A 16,132-nucleotide genomic window follows, 5' to 3' on the forward strand; every position below is an offset into this window, starting at 1 on the left:
GGAGAAAAAGGGTGGGTGATATTTTGGGTCAGGATGAAGAAAGTTCCCACCCAAAACATCACCCGTCCTTTTTCTCCAGAGATGCTGCCTGACCCGCTGAGTTACTCCAGCACTTTGTGTCTATGTTCGGTCCTCATTGCTGTGGTGCTAGGATCCTTGGTTCATCGTAGTTTTGGCCTTTTGTCAGTATCTGTGTCTTTCAACTTCCAGTAGCTTTCATAGAGAGTCTTTGTATTTTTGCGCAGCAGCCTCAACGCGTAGAGGAGTCAGCGTGAGACCAGCTGGAGATAGGAGAACTAGAGAGAGGCGAGTGGGAAATCCAAGCTGGAGAGTCCAGGAGAAAGCAAAGAGCAGAAATGGCCCAAGAGCAGGTGCGTGTGCCCCTCCCCCCCCTCCCCCCCCCTCCCCCCTCCCCGAGAGGATCCCACCCTCGTCCACTCCTAGAAGTGAACGCAGAGCGCCCAGTTGAAGCTGGCCTGGGTCAGAAAGATTGCAATGTAGGGAGAACAAGAATTAATATGCCTGGGGTTTATACTAAACTTCAAAAATAGAGAAAGAGAATCCATTGTGGTAATGAATTGAATTGAATTGAATACTTGATTGTCACATCTGACAAGTCACAGTGAAATTCTTTGCTTGGAAGAGCATTCAGATTCTTGCTCCCATTCGTGCTCACTCCCAAGTGCTTCAGATTTGTAACTGGAGGTCAAAGCAGTCTTAAGCAACAGCGAGGTTGATGTTGACACTAGCCAAGTCGCAAAAAACATTTTAAACCAGTCTCTCTGTGCATTCACATAGATTATTTGGCACAGTAGAATAGACATGCTGCTGATTCTTATACTTTGGAGAATGCAAGGGAGATGGATGCATTGCAAAAAAAATGCGCTATCAAATTGGTATTTGTCTGATATCATTGAATATAACCATTTAAATCATTCATCATGTCTCCATAAACTTTTCCTCAATACTGTGTGAATGTACTGTGTTATGAGTCTCAAAAGGCATTTTAGAACAGTCTTTCGAAAATGAATACGTGGTATGGTTCTTCTCTGTTGCTTGTTGAGCTTCAAAATCTTATTTGTCTTATCCAGATCTGTACCCAGCATCTGCCTTGGTGCAATGTGCGTGATTGTTTGAATGACACAAAAGCAAGTGAGGAGAGATAGCAGTTTGGCAAAAAGTTGAATCGGAGCCAAAAAGAAATTGTTAACTTTGCTGAAACAGGCATGTCGAGTAAATGTTACCACCATGTAAGGATAAAAACATCAGGATAATTTTTAAATATTTTTATGTGCATACATAAATATTATTATGTGCATACATAAATATTTTTATGTGCATACATATACTTCCAGGGGAGGAATAGTGGTCACAGTTTAGATTTTGTTTGTAGATTTAGATTTAGAGATACAGCGTGGAAACAGGCCCTTCGGCCCACCGAGTCCGCGCTGCCCAGCGATCCCCGCACATTTTAAGAATAAGGGGCAGGCCATTTCGGACTGAGATGAGGAAAAACTTTTTCACCCAGAGAGTTGTGAATCTGTGGTATTCACTGCCAGAAGGCAGTGGAGGCCAATTCACTGGATGTATTCAAGAGAAAGTTAGATACAGCTGTTAGGGCTAACAGAATCAAGGGATACGGGGAAAAAGCATGACCAGGTTCTGAATGATCAGCCATGATAATATTGAATGGCGGCGCTAGCTCGAAGGGCCGAATGGCCTACTCCTGCATCTACTTCCTATGTTGCTATGCTCTATGTTTCTATGAATAACAATGGGTAAATAAAGTCAATTCAATAGTGGAGAGTAAATAAAGTCGCTGCTGCCACCTGCTGGCCGGTTACAAATGGCAGCTTCTACATTGGGTAAGGAAGGTCTTGTTTGACCTGGAAGTGGTTGGCCAATGTTATATTTCACATTCTTTGATTACTTGTGTGGAAAGGAATTTGGATGAATACATTTGAAGGCAATACTTTTAAACCAAATGTTGTGTAATGGAGGCAACATTGATGGGTGAGTCGAAATTTGATAAGGAAATTATGTGTTGAGTGCTGACAACTCCCATGCAAAATAATTCCAATTCTCGCTGGAAGGATGTGCAGAGGTAAATGTGATGACATTTGATTACATGCTGCTTTGTTCAAACACATTATTATTTTTTTGGCAAATATTATTACTTAATAAAGGTGTGGCAGAAATGCTAGATGTTATTTTTTAATGACAGCATGCAACATAACATTGGTTGACTGTTATTTTCAATGTGTTTAGGATTTGTAAACTATGTTGAAGTATTCAGTGAGGGACAGAGATTCTGAACTGAGATTACGAAATAAATATAAAATAGCTGACACATTGTGATGGTGGTGAAGGGTGTTGGTTATGTGTGGGAGCGTTGGGTGTAATGTTTTATTGAATCGACCTGAAGCAGTGAGCTGCATCTAGCAGTGACTTTATACCGTGCGCCTTCTCTATTTTAAAAATCTCCCCCAGCCCTATAGCCATCTAAGTTATTTCCGACCCCCAACTTTGTGTTGTCGCATATCCACAGTGTCACTCTCCCAGTGACAAATAAATAATCATTTTATCTCCAAAGATGGGCTTGTAGTTCAGTTGAGTTTAGTCGTTAGAGCACGGAAACAGGCTCTTCGGCCCACCACACTCCAGCGATCCCCGCACACTAACAGTATCCAACACGCACATTTAACAAAAATATACCAAGCCAATTAACCTTAAAACCTGTGCGACTTTGGAGTGTAGGAGGAAACCGGGCCACCCGGAGAAAACCCACGTGGTCACAGGGAGAACGTACAAACTCCGTACCGACAAGCACCCGTAGTCAGGATTGTAGCCGGGTCTCTGACTGTAAGTCAGCAACTCTACCGCTGCACCATTATGCTGCCACCATATAGCTGATTTAAATAAGGAATACTTTGAAACCATCAATTTAGACAATAGACAATAGACAATAGGTGCAGGAGGAGGCCATTCGGCCCTTCGTGCCAGCACCGCCATTCAATGTGATACTGGCTGATCATTCTCAATCAGTACCCCGTTCCTGCCTTCTCCCCATACCCCCTGACTCCGCTATCCTTAAGAGCTCTATCTAGCTCTCTCTTGAATGCATTCAGAGAATTGGTCTCCACTGCCTTCTGAGGCAGAGAATTCCACAGATTTACAACTCTCTGACTGAAAAAGTTTTTCCTCATCTCAGTTCTAAATGGCCTACCCCTTATTCTTAAACTGTGACCCCTTGTTCTGGACTCCCCCAACATTGGGAACATGTTTCCTGCCTCTCACGTGTCCAAATTGAGGTGGGAGATCTGTGGACTCCAGGGATGCCACTGAGCTACTCCAGCACTTTGTGTCTTTCTTTAGTATAAACCAGCATTTGCAGTTCCTGCAGAGGCAGATTCCTTGCAGTGAAATCTGCCTCCCTTTGTTCAATGGTGCTTTATTGTCATGTGTGCACTGCTCAGTGAAATTCTTTTAGCATAGATCACACATTTTAGCATAGATCACACATTTTAGCATAGATCACACATTTTAGCATAGATCACACATTTTGGCGCCATTTACAAAAAGCCCAAAGGTCATGCGCTGGATGTACTGGAGCGGCTGCCAATCCAGGTAAGCCCCAGGCTGTTGCAGGGCCTCCCCCGTCACCCTCGACCAGGTCGGCCCACGAACCGACATCCCTCTCCTCACTCGATCACTTCTGTGTTCCTGCAGCTGACCTTGAAGGTGCTGGAGGCAATACCCTTTCCTACCGGCCCACTTTGCCGTCGCCAGTGGCTTGCTCCTCCTCAGTTCTCCGGTCTGTGGTGCCGAGCTCTGCAGCTGTCGAGCCTCCCCCCTGCAGGCCGAGGCCCACAGGGTTTATCTTTGCGGGGGTGAGTCGGGCCTGCTGCCTTGCATGGCCATGGGCGGCTCGGCAGCTTCCCCTGATAGGCTGCGGCCCGCTGGTCAGGTTTTCTATCCTCATAAGTTCTAGGAGCAGAACAAGGCCATTCAGCCCATCAAGTCCCCTCCGACATTCAATCATGGCTGATCTATCTTTCCCTCTCAATCCCATTCTCCTGCCTTCGCCCCATGACCCCTGACACCCGTACTAATAAAGCATCTGTCAATTTCTGCCTTTGAAATATCCATTGTCTTGGCCTCCACAGCCGTCTGTGGCAATGAATTCCAACCGCTGACTAAAGATATTCCTTCTCAACTCGTTTCGAAAGGTGGGTCCTTTTATTCTGCGGCTATGGTCTCTGGTGGAAACTCTCCCACTGGTGGAAACATCCTCTCCACATCCACTCTATCCAGGCCTTCATTCATTCATAGGTGGTGGTAAGACCAGTCGATCCCCAAATGTCCATGAATATTGCAGGAAAAATGTTCCTGATGTTGGGGGAGTCCAGAACCAGGGGACACAGTCTAAGAATTTAGGACTGAGATGAGGAAAGACTTTTTCACTCTCTAGAGTTGTGAATCTGTGGAATTCTCTGTGGAGGCCAATTCACTGGATGTTTTCAAGAGAGAGTTTGATTTGGCTCTTAGGGCTAACGGATTCAGGGGATATGGGGGGAAAGCAGGATCGGGGTACTGATTTTGGATGATCAGCCATGATCATATTGAATGGCGGTGCTGGCTCGAAGGACTGAATGGCCTCCTCCTGCACCTATTTTCTATGTTTCTAACTTGTGTCTTGTTAAACCATGTCAGAGTTGGACTTTAGTTGAGTTGGGTGGGTGGTCTGCCTGCACAGGTCGAACACCGCATTTGATGGGATTTTTGAACCTGTTGAGTCTGGAGATTGCAGTCAAATGATGAGGCACTGTTCTCGAAATTTTTTATGAGCTTTATTCAAACAAATCAGGAGGCTTAAGGCAAAGTGCTCAGATTGGCAGTGGAACAGAGTGTTACAGAACATGATGTGTGGGAGTGGAAGGTCGGGTTTGTAGACTGAATGTAAGTATTCGCCAAAGCCCTCACGCGGTCTTTGTTTTACCCCCCATTCTCCAGAGATGAACAGACTGCACTGTGAGCGGTAAATAAAATAAACAAAACATGCAAGAATTTTGTTGTTGAAGTGAACATTTGAGGCCCTGGGCAGTGGGAAGAGGAAAGGAGAGAATCCACGGTGTTGGAAGGAACTGCAGATGCCGGTTTACACCAAAGATAATAGAGCAGAGCAAGATAGACCACTTGACCTTAAAATGGCGCCATTTTAGTAGGCAGAAACTTGCAGAACCATTTAAAAAAGAAAATAATAAAAATCTATGAATTGATAGATGAGATATATTCTGCATTTTTATGGTATCATCACACATACTGTTCCCCCAAAACACTGTTTACACTGCGAGAGGCATAACAGACGGCGGGTTCTGCCTACTAAAATGGCGGACGTTACGCTCCTTTGCGTACTACACCAGTATGGGCGATTTCAACAGAGTGGTTCATCTTGCACCTCTGGTATCTTTGCTTTACCGCAAAGATAGACACAAAATACTGGAGTCACTCAGCGGGACAGGCAGCATCTCTGGACAGAAGTTTTGGGTGACGTTTTGGGTCGAGGTACTTCTTCAAAATGTAAAGGTTGGATCTCCGGAGCTGAAATGTGAATTTGTCTGAGATATTGGAAGAGATACTGTGATAGAAGAGACGGGGCCTTTCTCAGTACCTGTTGAGGCCAGTGCAGAAAGTCGCCAGTTGATCTGTTATATTGGAGGATAGAGGAATGAAAAGTGAGGACACAGATGAACCTGGGATGGAAAGTAATGAGTAAGGCCAAATGGTGAGAAATGCATCCAATACATCTGCACCAATTCTTATCTTTGCTCCTAAGTCCAAGTCTGAGCAACTCAGTGGGACAGGCAGCATCCTTCCATTCAGAGATGCTGCCTGTCCCACTGAGTTACTCCAGCATTTGAATCTAGAGTCTGCAGTTCCTTCCTAAGCATAGCAGCTGATGTGGATGGAATAGAGTTAACAGGAATCTGAGGGGTAACGTTTTCACACAAAGGGTGGTGGGTGTATTGAATGACCTATTAGAGGACGTAGTTGAGGCAGAGACTATCCCAACATTTAAGAAAGTTAGACAGATACATGGATAGGACAGGTTTGGAGGGATAAGGGCCAAACGCAAGCAGGTGGGACTAGTGTAGCTGGGACATTTTGGCCGGAGTGGGCAAATTGGGCCGAAGGGCCTGTTTCCAAACTGCACGACTCTATGACTATGACTCTTACAATAAATGAGATGGAAAGAAGAATTAAACTTTCTATGAACAGAGGTGGGATTATAGGAACTGCAGTGAAATGAGGGTTGTTTCAACATTGACAACATTTGAGGAACGAATGAGCGACATTATAAAATAGAATCTAAGCATTTAAATGTTTGTTGAGCATTCTGTACTTGTGGGCTGCTAATTGCATAGTAAGTTGGGGATGGGAGCAAAACACAGACTGGATGGATGCAGTAAGGTATTCTGTTATTGGAAGCACCCTTGATAATTATTTCATATCGGGCATAAAAATAGTAAAATAATGCATTTTGCATTCTTCAGAAAATCATATCATATCATATATATACAGCCGGAAACAGGCCTTTTCGGCCCACCAAGTCCGTGCCGCCCAGTGATCCCCGCACATTAACACTATCCTACACCCACTAGGGACAATTTTTACATTTACCCAGCCAATTAACCTACATACCTGTACGTCTTTGGAGTGTGGGAGGAAACCGAAGATCTCGGAGATCATGGAAGAAACCGAAGATCATGGTCTGCATCAATATCTTGCAGAAGCAATGGAGAAAATTGCCATATACAACCCATTTGAATGCTGCCCAACCCAGGCGACTATTTACGTGCTAGCCACAGAAGCAGATCTACAAACTCATATTAGGGCGGCACGGTGGCGCAGCGGTAGAGTTGCTGCCTTACAGCGAATGCAGCGCCTGAGACTCAGGTTCGATCCTGACTAAAGGTGCCGTCTGTACGGAGTTTGTACGTTCTCCCCGTGACCTGCGTGGGTTTTCTCCGAGATCTTCGGTTTCCTCCCACACTCCAAAGACGTACAGGTATGTAGGTTCATTGACTGGGTAAAATGTAAAAATTGTCCCTAGTGTGTGTAGGATAGTGTTAATGTGCGGGGATCGCTGGGCGGTGCGGACTCGGTGGGCCGAAGGGCCTGTTTCCGCGCTGTATCTCTAAATCTAAATCTAAATCTAAAAGAAAATTACAATCGCTACACACTCTTAAATCTTTATTCCTACGGCAACATTTCTAACTTTAACTTTAACTATGATCACTAAACATGACTCCCTTATGTACACTGTAAATGGATCGATTGTAATCATGTATTGTCTTTCTGCCGACGGGTTAGCGCGCAACAAAAGCTTTTCACTGTACCTCGGTACACCTGACAGCAAACGAAACTGAACTGAATTCGCAACTGAACTTTAATGTGTTAATGTATTCACGACTGCGGCAAGCTACATTAAGAAGCTGAACTTGAGAAAATGTACTTTTGCATCTTGCTAAATGAAATTTTATGCATAAAGTTGATGATTACACCCCGTGATGTTTCAGTTAAGTGACATACACAACAACTTATCAAGTTTGTCATCGAAACTGTAAAGTTATTACTCAGGTTTTTGCACAACTTGAATTTGCATGATACCAATGATGAATTGTGATTAAAAGCAGATAAGGCATGCATTACGATAATGATTAATTGCTGTATTTTTGGCTGATTTTGATCAGGATAATATGGGTCAGCAGAACTCGGTGTTCTATTAATATTGGTTTGGAAATCACCCAGTCCTTTTGCTGCCTTGTCCTCCCCTTTCTGGCTGCTCTTTTAATCTATAAGCTACACCATACGAAGGAGTTTAAAAAATAATAATTCGCTGTTGTAGTCTGGGTCGCCTTCCGAGCATAGAGCACTGTAAATGTAGAAATTCATGTCTCTACCTGGAATTACCAAAGTACACACCAATAGTCTGCTGAAGCAATGACTCTGCTGTTCAGTCATTCATGTGTAACACTCCTTCAAATTGTTGAGGGGCGTCCAGCATAAACATAAACTACTACATAATTTTGCAATGCAAAGTGAAGTAAGTGTTTAGCAGGAGGGGGAATAACACCGTTGGTTTACATCGAAGATAGATTCAAAATGCTGGAGTAACTCAGACGGTCAGGCAGCATCTCTGAAGAAAAGGAGTAGATGACGTTTTTGGTCTGAAGAAGGGTTCTGAAGAAGGGTTCCAACCCAAAACGTCACCTATGCCTTTTCTCCAGAGATGTTGCCTCACCCATTGAGTTACATAAGTTCATAAGTTATAGGAGCAGAATTAGGCCATTCAGCCCATCAAGTCTACTGCCATTCAATCATGGCTGATCTATCTCTCCCTCTCAACCCCGTTCTCCTGCCTTCTCCCCATGACCCCTGACACCCGTACTAATCAAGAATCTATCAATCTCCGCCTTAAAAATATCCATTGTCTTGGCCTCCACTGCCTTCTGTGGCAATGAATTCCACAGATTCACCACCCTCTGAGTATTGGTGCAGGAGAAGAATGCCTTTGTTATTGTCTTTTAAATAATTGATCGATTGAAAGTTGCAGCTCGAAAACAGGACCTTTGGCCCACTGACTCCATGCTGACCATCGATCACCCGTTCACAGTGAAATTCTTTGTTTTTGCATAGAATATGGCAAGATCTTACAGCAGGACAGTAAATCGGGGGCAGTGAACAAAAAATCGGCATGTTTCTGGCGCTGACCAAATTTCAAAAGTTCCTAGTCCTAGTCACAGTTCCGACTCTCATTTACAGAGCAGTCCCACTAGTGTTTGCTGCACGCTATATACAGATAGGTTCCATAGTATTAATAATGAGAAGCAAAGTAGGATATGGAGGTTCATTGCAAAAATAAAACTGGGCAGTGTTCACAATTAGCATTTGTTTTAACGTGAGTGTTCCACATTAATCCTGTATCTTTGCTCATTAATGTGATTTTCGTCCTTGTAAATCCCCCTGAGGCGTGTTAAGATTTTAAAAAAAAAAAGTTTTTAAAAGGATTTGTTGTCAAAATCATCATGTACGACTCTGTTCATTCTCCTGACACTGGAAAATCTGGGCGACTGTATGTTGGAAACAGATCTGTCACTTTGCATCCCCCTGTGCTACTTCTGCCACTTCATGATCTATTATTAAGGTGACTGAGTCCCACGAAAAGTCAGTGGAGAGACAAAAGAGCTGATTACCAAGAGGGCCCATTATGCACACTACAGTAATTCAATTTCTGACTTTGAGAGGAACCCCCCCCCCCCCAACTAATTAGTTCTACCTTTGGTGGGATTCAAGGTTGATTTTTCACTCACTGGGTAATGAGAGTATTTTCTCATGCATCCATTTATTCTTGTACGTTTTCTATCCAATTCTGAATTTCTTCACATATTTGCGTTTCCACTTCCCGGTGTTGCCTGTTGAATTTTGATGCATTTTTGTTTTCTTAAGTAAGTCATTTAAAAACTTGTCACACGCAGTTGCAGGAAGTGTACGGCGGACTGCAAATGTTTCTGAATTTCACCGACGTCTGCCTAATGAGTTCCCTTCGAAAATAAACACGCTGCGATATGTGCATCCTGTGGACCCTGCAAGCAGTGGCACTTGTTTAGAAAAACTCTGTGATTCTATTTGAGTGGCTGGTCAGTAAATTAAGATTTCTTGAGGGGATTCCTTTCACTGGAACCTGGATCAGACGTGGAGATGTTGCGAGGAACAAGGTGATATTTGTGCGGTAGACCCGGTTTTGAGACACTTGGACATTTCATAGTGACGTGGCACTCTTGCAAGCAGTTGGGGTGAGATGCCTGTGAAAGGGAGCAAAGGCAAACACATTGTATCTCAGTGCAAACATTTTGGCGCCATGTTTTCTGAGGATAAACAACTGTGGTTGGGCAGTTAGATTTTCGCGTTGCAGTTCAATATTACATTTAGCATTTTCCAACAATTCCAGAGAGCGTTCCTGTCCAGTGGCCTCAACATTTTTGTGGAATTCTCTGCCACAGAGGGCAGTGGAAGCCAAATAACTGGATGGATTTAAGAGAGAGTTAGATAGAGCTCTAGGGGCTAGTGGAATCAAGGTATTATGGGGAGAAGGCAGGCACGGGTTATTGATTGGGGACGATCAGCCATGATCACAATGAATGGCGGTGCTGGCTCGAAGGGCCGAATGGCCTCCTCCTGCACCTATTTCCTATGTTTCTATGTAACATTGACTGTGATTGTCTGTTCCGTTTTGCTTTCAAATGCCTCACACCCCTATTTCCCTTCTTGAATCTAGTCAGTAATCATTCCGCAGGTTCTGGCAACTCCCTGCTGGTACTCCCGGTGTGGAGGACAGCCGTGAGAGAGGGAGAAGAACAATGGAGGACCCGGCGTGGGGGGATCGCAGGGAGGGGGGAGGGGGAGAGAACAAAGGGAGACCTGATGCGGAATACTTTGTAACATTGTCGGCGCCCTTTATGGTGGCGACTATTACATACCTTGGGTATGCAAGCTAAGAATTTCGCTGTGACCTGTCACATGTGATAAAGTATTCATTCATTCATTCATTCATTCATTCATTCATTCATTCATTCATTCATTCAATCATGGTCATTCTTCAAATGGACAGTCAGTACCAAACCTTTTTGATTGAAAGCTACAACATGGAAACAGGTCCTTTGGCCCACTGAGTCCACGCTGACCATTGATCGCATGTTCGCACTAGGTCTATGATATCCTACTTTTGCATCCACTCCCTACACATGAAGGGCAGTTTCCGCAGGCCAATTTACCTTCATCTTTACCCCACATCTTTGGGATGTTGGGGGAAATTGGAGCACCTGGAGGAAACCTACACAGTCGCAAGGAGAAATGTGCAAACCCCACATAGACAACATCTGGCGCTGTGAGGCAAAGACAAGCAAGATATCACAGAGGAATGTGGAGAAGATCTACAAAGGATGTTGCCAGGATTTCAAGGTGTGAGCTACAGGGAGTGGTTGGGCAGGCTAGGAGTCTATTCTTTGGAGCACAGAAGGATGAGGGGTGATCTTATAAGATGGTGAGGGGAATAGATAGGGTGAATGCACAGTATTTTTTACTGAGAGTAGGGGACTCAAGAACCAGAGGATTTAGGCTTAAGGTGAGAGTCAAGTCAAGTCAAGTCAGTTTTATTTGTATAGCACATTTAAAAACAACCCACGTTGACCAAAGTGCTGTACATCAGTTCAGGTACTAAGAAACGAACATACAATGGCACACAGACATAACAGCACATACATAAACAGTTCACAACGCCCCCTCAGAGGGCCTCAAACGCTAGGGAGTAGAAATAGGTTTTGAGCCTGGACTTAAAGGAGTCGATGGAGGGAGCAGTTCTGATGGGGAGAGGGATGCTGTTACACAGTCTAGGAGCTGCAACCGCAAAAGCGCGGTCACCCCTGAGGGTAAAGGGTAAAGAGGGGAAAGGTCTACTAGGAACTTGAAGGGAATCTTTTTCACACAGAGGGTGGGTGGGTATATGGAATGAGCTGCCAGAAGAGGTAGTTGGGGCAGGTATATAACAACATTTAAAAGACATTTAGACGTACGTGGATGAAAAAGGTTTAGAGGGATACGGGCAGGTGAGACTAGTGGAGATGGGGCACCTTGGTTAGAATGGACCTGTTGGGCCGAATGGCCTGTTTCCATGCTGTGTGATTCTATGACTCTCAGAGAATTACCTTGTTCCTTTGCTAACAGTTAAATATAGCCATCAGTCTCATTTCCACTGATCTTATTTCCACTGATCTCCTGAACATATATATTTTTCTGGGTCACAGTACCGAAGGTGTTCGTTGCACAAGGAAGCTTTGCACGCATCGTAACTCGCATTGTATCAACGTTGCCAGTGTGAATCGGTCCACCATGACAAAGGGTATCATAAATCCGATCGTAATCCTAGTCTTGCTCAACTCTTGTCCGACTCCCAGCTCAGGAGCTCCGAATGTCTTGGCCAAGTCAAGAAACTTTGGATCGGTTTTAGCAGTTCCACCGCTGCTCTATTGTGTGAAGAAGTGTCTGGACCCGAAACGTCACCCATTCCTTTTCTTCAGAGATGCTGCCTGACCCGCTGAGTGACTCCAGAGTCTGTATCTCCAGTGTAAAGCAGCATCTGCAGTTCCTTCTTACATATTTTGGCTGCTCTGTTGTCCTCAGCTAACATGTCAATGAAAGGGACAGTGTGGGGCTCCTATCATTTCTCAGCAGAGACATCAGTGGAGATGAAAATGCCTTTCATGTGTATTTCTGTGCACCTCTTTTCATCTCAATGGCATCAAGCAGCGCTGCATATACAAACTGTTCCTTCCCCATGGCAACAATATACATCAAAGAATCAACCAAAAGTTCATTGATTTAAAACAATATCAAAGCATTTGTTGGGAAGTCTTGAGGAAATAGAATTCTTCAGCACTACAAATGGAACACTGTTTATTGTCAGACTTGAAATGCTGCTGTGGGTTCCAACAACTAAACATGTTTATTTAGTGAGTTAACTGAAGGCAACAGACTGCCAGTCGCAAGTTCAAATAACAGACGATGTCATGATGTGACAGAGGCATTAGAATTGGCCCCCATTTCTCATGACTGATCCCAGGGCTTGAGTGGGTTAACGTATGATAAGCGTTTGATGGCACTGGGCCTCTACTTGTTGGAGTTTAGAAGGATGAGGGGGGACCTCATTGAAACCTACTGAATAGTGAAAGGCCTGAATAGAGTGGTTGTGGAGAGGATGTTTCCACTAGTGGGTTAGTCTAAGACTGGAGGTCATGGCCTCAGATTTAGGAAGATGAGGAGGGATTTCTTTAGTCAGAGGGTGGTGAATCTATGGAATTCAGCCACAGAAGGCTGTGGAGGCCAAGTCAATGGATATTTTTAAGGCAGAGATAGATAGATTCTTGATTAGTACGGGTGTCAGGTGTTATGGGGAGAAGGCAGGAGAATGAGGTTAAGAGGGAAAGATAGATCAGCCATGATTGAATGGCGGAGTAGATTTGATGGGACAAATGGCCTAATTCTGCTCCTATCCCTTATGAACTTATGACAGATGAGGGAAATATTTTTAAATTTTTGACTACTAGTTTAGTTTAGAGATACAGTGCGGAAACAGGCCCACCGAATCCACGCCAACCAGCGATCCCAGCACACTATCACGAGGGACAATATATCATTCTTACCAAGCCGATTAACTGAAAACCTGTACATCTTCGGAGTGTGGGAGGAAACAGGAGTTGCTGAAGAAAACCCACGTCGGTCACGGGGAAAACATGGAAACTCCGTACAGACAAGCATCTATAGTCAGGATCGAATCCGGTTCTCCGGCGCTGTAAGGTGGCAGCTATACTGCTGCGCCACCATGATGCTCCAGGTTTATTGGCTTGTGAAATTTTCAAGATGTGTACATCAATGTAAATCAGTTATTGTTGGTGGGAAGTATGTACTGGAAGGCTTCTTCCAGTAGTGTTCCTGCCAACAGCAGCTCAGACAAGCATCTCGTGTGGCAAAGATGGACCCAGTCAACCAGTCATTGTAAAGTCTTTCTCACGAACATCGAGAAACTGGCGAATTGTCCCACAAAGCAGTCATGCAATTGTCTAACAGGATCATAGCTCACAATGCGTGCCAGCTGCCTCCGTTACAGAACCTTGGTGCACCTGGTTCTATAAGCAGGGAGACACAGTGGTGCAGTGGTAGAGCTGCTGCCTCACAGTGCCAGAGACCCAGGTTCCATCCTGACCTTGGGTACAGTCTGTGCGGAGTTTGCACGTATGCCCTGTGACCGCGTGGGTTTCCTCCCGGCGATCCGGTGTCCACCCGCATCCTAAAGTCATGTGGGTTTGTAGGTTAATTAGCCCTCTGTAAAATTGCCCTTCGTGTGTAGGGAGTGGATGCAAAAGTAAGATAACATAGAAGCTAATGGAGGGGTCGGTGGGCCAAAGGGCCTGTTCCCGTGCTGTATCTTAGAAAGGTAGAAGGATTAGTCTGATTGACTCATGGTTCTCCAATCAGTTTATCTCGAACATCATAGTGATGGAAGGTCTGGTCAAGCAGCAATTACACTCCAATAACCGACCTGAAATTTTAACTTGATTCCCTCTCTATGGATGCTGCCTGATCTACTGAACATTTCTTGCATTTGCTGCTTTTTCCATTACATTACCGGCATCAACAATATTTTGCTCCCATAAAGTGTTTTTTTTTTTTTGGTTGCAGTTTACATCAGTTCACTGGTCCTGGGAGGTTTAGAATGCACTGGATGTGTCTAAAAATGATCAGCTGTGTGGAAGTGCGCACAGGTATCTCAGAACGCAATGCGTCGATATTGGATGTGGCGATATCTAAAAACGTTAAGCATAATATTTTTGTCCAAACTTTTTGAAAGATGACAAGCAAGCTTTTCCCTGCTTTTGAGGAAAAAAAAACATTGCACTCTTCCTATATCCAGGCAACAGAGGAAACATTCATATAAATCGTGTAGTGTTCTGTCCACAGAAACACGTGGTGAATTCCAATTAAGTGCAGGGCTACTGGTTCTTAAAGACCTACTGTAAGGATTTTCAGAAAAGCTGCTTATAACAGTGGTGGCACAGTGGCACAGAGGTAGAGTTGCTGCCTTCCAGCGCCAGAGACCCCCGTTCGATCCTGACTACAGGTGCTATCTGTACGGAGTTTGCACGTTCTCCCTGCGACCTGGGTGGGTTTTCTCCGGGAGCTCCAGTTTCCTCCCACACTCCAAAGACGTGCAGGTTTGTAGGCTAATTGCCTTGGTGCGATTGTAAATTGTCCCGAGCGTGTGTAGGGTCGTGTTAATGTGTGGGGATCGCTGGTCGGCGTGGACTCGCTGGGCCGTAGGTCCTGTTTCCGTGCTGTATCTCTAAACTAAATTAAAAGCACACATCATTGAAAGGAACTTATGTCTATAAACGAGCTGTAGATGTTGTATGGTGAGTGGATTTCCCAGCAATTGTTGCAACACTTGAAGGGCATTAGTGAAGTATTGATGAAATATTTGTGACATTTTAAATACATCAATGGGAAGTTTAAATCCCGAGGCCTGTTTTGCTGCTGCGACATTTCATTGTCACTAGCTGTAGAAAAGGCCCTCCCCTGTGCCTAAAACTCCCACAAAGGCTTCTAGTGTGTAACAGAGAGAAATTTATGTCACACTGTTCCTAACAGCCTCGACATGAAACTTCAACCATTCCTCCTATCCTATTCCTCCTATTGAGGGCGTGCAGCGTAGGTTTACTAGGTTAATTCCCGGAATGGCGGGACTGTCATATGTTGAAAGACTGGAGCGACTAGGTTTATATTCACTGGAATTTAGAAGGATGAGAGGGGATCTTATCGAAACGTATAAAATTATTAAGGGGTTGGACACGTTAGAGGCAGGAAAAATGTTCCCAATGTTGGGGGAGTCCAGAACCAGGGGCCACAGTTTAAGAATAAGGGGTAGGCCATTTAGAACAGAGATGAGGAAAAACTTTTTTAGTCAGAGAGTTGTGAATCTGTGGAATTCTCTGCCTCAGAGGGCAGTGGAGGCCAATTCTCTGAATACATTCAAGAGAGAGCTAGATAGAGCTCTTAAGGATAGCAGAGTCAGGGGGTATGGGGAGAAGGCAGGAACGGGGTACTGATTGAGAATGATCAGCCATGATCACATTGAATGGCGGTGCTGGCTCGAAGGGCCGAATGGCATTCTCCTGCACCTATTTTCTATTGTCTATTGTCTATTGTCTATCCAGTGATGCTGCCTGACCCGATGTGTTTTTCCAGCATTTTTGTGTCTATCTTCGGTGTAAACCAGCATCTGCTGTTCCTTCCTGCACTACCAGTGTACCAAGTACATGATGAGGATTTTGATATAAGTTCTCTCCCACACCACACAATATTATATGTTGCAGTAGAACTTCTCAACCTTAAATGGCCAAAGAATGAGCTAAGCTATGGGAAGCCGGTGGGGAAAAAAATCGCACACAGCACACATAAGTAATTAAAAGATAATTTACACTCTAACACCAGTCTGTTTTTAATGAGCCAGTATTACTGT

The 16,132-nt window shown here is 44.4% G+C and overlaps 1 protein-coding gene across 5 annotated transcripts in view; it reads left to right on the forward strand.

Annotated features, from left to right (window-relative positions):
- pxylp1 (2-phosphoxylose phosphatase 1) overlaps positions 1-16,132 on the forward strand; it is a 117,833-nt gene that overhangs the window by 56,064 nt on the left and 45,637 nt on the right. For 2 of the 5 annotated variants that reach the window (XM_078410037.1, XM_078410038.1), the window contains exon 4: positions 246-371. The exons of 1 other annotated variant lie outside the window; for it this stretch is intronic. In XM_078410037.1, the coding sequence (XP_078266163.1) occupies positions 246-371 (126 nt within the window). Of the gene's footprint in view, positions 1-245; positions 372-1,992; positions 2,014-9,691; positions 9,780-16,132 lie in introns of those variants that run through there. 2 more of the 5 variants (XM_078410040.1, XM_078410042.1) reach the window with 2 other exon arrangements.

This window comes from Rhinoraja longicauda, chromosome 13, assembly GCF_053455715.1.
Source record: "Rhinoraja longicauda isolate Sanriku21f chromosome 13, sRhiLon1.1, whole genome shotgun sequence".
Classification (NCBI taxonomy): domain Eukaryota; kingdom Metazoa; phylum Chordata; class Chondrichthyes; order Rajiformes; family Arhynchobatidae; genus Rhinoraja; species Rhinoraja longicauda.